At 36.0% G+C, this 4,445-nt stretch overlaps 1 protein-coding gene across 1 annotated transcript; it reads left to right on the top strand.

Annotated features, from left to right (window-relative positions):
* Nucleotides 1–2,678: 2,678 nt before the first annotated feature.
* On the top strand, nucleotides 2,679–3,101 carry LOC114734723 (leucine-rich repeat extensin-like protein 5). Its single transcript, XM_028922366.1, has one exon. The coding sequence runs from the start codon at nucleotides 2,679–2,681 to the stop codon at nucleotides 3,099–3,101; it is 423 nt and encodes a 140-aa protein (XP_028778199.1).
* The last annotated feature ends 1,344 nt before the right edge of the window (nucleotides 3,102–4,445 follow it).

The raw sequence follows: 4,445 nt of genomic DNA, 5'->3' as shown, positions 1-4,445 counted from the left end.
AAGGGAGCAGAATATCTAATGGGATATTCAGATGCAGATTATGGAGGATATAAGACAGACAGAAAGAGTACCAGCGAACAATGTCAATTCTTTGGAGGGTGCCTTGTCTCGTGGTTAAGCAAAAAGCAGAATACTGTGACAATTTCCTCCACAGAATCAGAATATGCTGCCACTGCCAGCTATTGTGCTCAGATTCTATGGTTAAGGCAATAACTACAGGATCTGGGAATCAACTTGAGAGAGATTCCAATCCTATGTGACAACATGAGTACGATAAGCTTGTCCAAGAATCCAGTTTAGCATGCTCGAACTAAGCATATTGACATTCAACATCATTTCATTCAGGATCATGTTCAAAAGAAAGATGTAAAAGTAGAATTCACCTCCATCAAATATCGAATAGCAGATATCTTCACGAAGCCTCTCGATCAACAGAAATTCAACTACTTTAGAAGAGAATTGGGAATGGTAAATCCCAATGAGTTGTAAGAAATCTCATATTATCTCTCAAATTTGAATCTTTAGATTTAATGTTTTGATGATTAAAAGACTAACTTAAGCACAGGAGTGGATAGAAATTTGTTTTGTAGGAAGCTCTTTTTTGACGAAGAAAAACATAGGTAAACAGAGTATGGAATGATCGATAAAGACATTGATAATCATGATACCATGAAGGGAAAATTTATCAATCACCTGATCGATAAATGAAGCATGTGAGGAGAAAGAACAAAGTTAGAAGGAGGATTATTGATAAACTAATTGATAAGGCAATTATCGATCAACACATCGATCAAGAGCAATAAAGATTTGAGACACTTCATTCAATTTGGTAAGCATTATCAATAAGCTGATCGATAAATTGTTAATTGATCAAATGATCGATAAAACAGACCAAGTACGCATTTCCTCTATTAACATTTATCGATAACGTGATTGATAATTTCTTGTTTGATAACTTGATCGATAATTGTCTTCAGTGTTCTTGTGTGTTCTTCATATTTATCGAACATGTGATCGATCACTCATTGATTGATAACATTATCAATAATTTTGGTGCTTATAATGTTCAATTTTTGAAAACCTCCCGTCAGTTATCAAACCCTAACTCGAAAAAACCGTTCCCTTATTTCTACGCAACTGTCCAAAATCACTATTCCATTAAATTTTCGGCCTTTTTTCCACTTGAATCCAACTGTAAAGCTCACTCGACCTCCATCGCACTCGTCAAACACTCCCTTAACTAATTAAATTCTTAGAATCCCTCAGTCTTATGAAAAATGGCGAGAGTTAAGCAGCCAAATGTTGAGCGGGAAGAAGGCATTGAGAAACAAACCCATCCCAGTGATACTACTCCCTTAGGTACAAAGAAGAGGTGCAGACCGAAAGTAAGGGAAGAATCATCAAAGAAAAGAGGAGTCCTCAAAATACAAGAGAGTCGGGCCGAAGAGCAACTCACTCCTCAGAGAAAATCTCCCCGGTCAAAATCCAAGCCACCAGTGGTCACTGAGGAATCAGATGAAGGAGCTTCAGTTTAGAAAGCTATAGAGGCTGCCTTGAGAGTTCCTATCCCCAAGCAATTGAGACAGAGAAAGCAGAGAGCTAATGAAGGTGTGTCACGACAAATTCCTACCGAAGGTGTCCCATTCTGTTGATTAGGAACCTAGATATGACGTAAATTTGGCTAAGTTCAAGACAGATCTTGCAAATCAAAAATTTTGTCCTATGGTTTCTGTGGATATTGAGAGCCTGAAGAAAAGCAAATATATTAATCTGGATTTAAGTGACCCACTGGAATACTACTCAAATTGGTTGATTATTGAGGGAGAGTATTGTCTTGAGGTAATTAAGAGGTTGTACTGTAATATGGAATTCGTGAAAGAATATGATGAGTAGGATAATCTGATAAATAATTATCTAAGAGTTAAACTGAGAGGCCGAACCTTCCACATTTCTAGTGCCAAACTGAATGAATTGGTGGGAAGCTAAGATTCTGTGAGAGGAGGTGATATGAATGACATCAAAGCCTATAAAATTCTGATACAAAGTTATGAATGCCCCCGCGAACTAAACTTTCCACCTAAGCAAATGTCTGATTATTATAGAATAATCCACTATATCTATTCGAGGAGCATGATCAACAAGTCTGGGAGCTTTTCATATCTAACTCTGGATGATTATTTTCTACTGGCTAGGATGATCAGTGGGGAAAAGATCAATATAGGGGATTTGATCTTTAATGAAATGAAGGATTTTGTCCTTAACAAATTTAAGTCTACACCAATTCCCTATCCTTAATTGGCCACCTATATCCTTCAAGTAAATAACATCGCCCCTTTTGAGCCTAGAGAACTTAAGACCAAAGTTCCTGCTTTTAGCATCACCCAACTCAATAAGATGAGAATTCCTGTACCCTTCAAACTCTCGCAGAAGATGACTTAGAAAGATAAAGAGAAGCAACCAGCTGCCAGCACTTCTAGAACCCAAGATGAGGCCGAATCCAATGCAGCTTCCTCTCATACCCCTGGACCATCATTTTGGAAAGATCAATCAGGGAGATGTTTCAAGCAGAACTTCAAGAATTTGAGAAAAGAGTTTATGTCATGGCCAGAGACTATGGGGAAGTCTCAGACAGAAAATTTGAGGGCATTTTCAAAATTCTGGATCTCCATCGACAAGTAATGATAGTTTTGGAAAAGGAAGTCTCTAAGAGATTTGACCATGTTGACAGAGAGATCAGAGAGCTCAAAGGAATGGTGGCCTTTCTTTGCAACAACTTCTCTATGCCCAGCACCTCTTTCAGTTTTGAGGATCTACTCTCTCACCTATCATCTCCTCCTCATCATGAGCCTGCACCATCTACTTCACCTATACCCACTTCTCCTGTTTCTACTTCACCGTCTGTACCCTCTACATCTCCTACTCCTCCTCCTACTTTAGCTCTTATCACTGTTCCACAGCCAATCGCCTCTCTGTATTTTCCACCCTTCTCTCCACTTTCTCAACTTCCCTCTCTTCCTATTCCCCTTCCCTTGCCTACTGTTTCTACTCCTTTCCCTTCTTCTTCTGATGCTAACAAAAAAGGAGAGAAGGATTCTGCCTAGTTTAGCCTAGTTTAGTTCCTTGTTTTCCTTGTTTAGTTTTTTGTTTTTACTGTCGTTTTATGTTTTCTAACAGTTATGTATTTTGATTTCTAACAGTTATGTAATCTGGTTGTTGTTATGTATTCTGACAGTTCAATTTTCTCTTATGTTGCTTTTCTGTCTTACTTTGATCTATCAAGAGCCTTTGCTGCACTTGTGATTTAATTCTACTGTTATCTGATGCTAATTAGTTAAAATTCCTCAGCTATATTTTGTCATCATCAAAAAGGGGAAGAATGGTAGGATCAAGGTTTTGATGATAACAAAGTAAGGAATATATGTTTTAAAATGTTGATTGATCACTTGATCGATCAAGGAATTATTGATAACTTGATAGATAATATTTTTTTACAAACAAGTAACTTAGCAGAAACATTGATTGATAACTTGATAGATAAAATGTTGATCGATCAATTGATCGATCATTGTTAACTCAATGATGTATAAAAGTCTGCAGTAAATTATCAATCAATTGATCAATAATCAAAGTAATCGAATATCAATCAGATAAAGGGATACAAATCTGACAAGCATTCATTAATCACATGATCGATAAATAGATCATCGATAAGAAGATAGATAAAAGGTAAAGCGCTCTACTCACTATGTGTTTTGTCTTAATCACCATTTATCAATCACTTTATCGGTCAGTAATTTTTCGATAAAGTGATCAAACATTGCTTTATAACCCAGTCAATATGCAGGTTGTTATCCAAGTGGCTTATCGATCACTTGATCGATCAGTGAATTATCGATCAAATGATCGATCATCAGTGTCTTGTTTTTAAATTGTGGTTTTTCGATCACCTGATCGACAACCAAATTATTGATAATATGATCGATCACCCATTTACATGTTTGCCTTATTTTTCACATAACGTGATCGATAAATCAGCCCCTTATCTTTATAGGACTAAGTCTCTTTGTTCTATTTTATCAATCACTTGATCAATCATTGCTTAATCGATCATTTATTTGATAATTTATATAGTCTGTGTTTTCATTGAATATACTTTTCCTTACCGTTTATCGATAAGTTTATCTATCATCTATTTATTGATAAAGAGTTCGATCATTATTCCTTTAAAATCTATTTTTATGTCACCTTGTTTATCGATAGCCTGATCGATCAACAAGTGTTCGATCACTTGTTCGATCATGGAGTAATTTCAGTTTAAAATTCAACCAGTTACAGTGATTTTCAAAATATGTTATCTATTTTATTCAAGCTTTTCTCAACCTTCTTGCTTGACTTAATTCTCTATTGAAAGATAGTCAAAATCAAAAGTGACCTTGAACTTCTTT

The sequence above is a fragment of the Neltuma alba genome, unplaced genomic scaffold (assembly GCF_004799145.2).
Source record: "Neltuma alba isolate B1F8T4 unplaced genomic scaffold, ASM479914v2 tig00013131_pilon, whole genome shotgun sequence".
NCBI lineage: Eukaryota > Viridiplantae > Streptophyta > Magnoliopsida > Fabales > Fabaceae > Neltuma > Neltuma alba.
The sequence above is the reverse complement of the archived record's forward strand: the minus strand, read 5'-3'. Positions and strand labels throughout refer to the sequence as shown.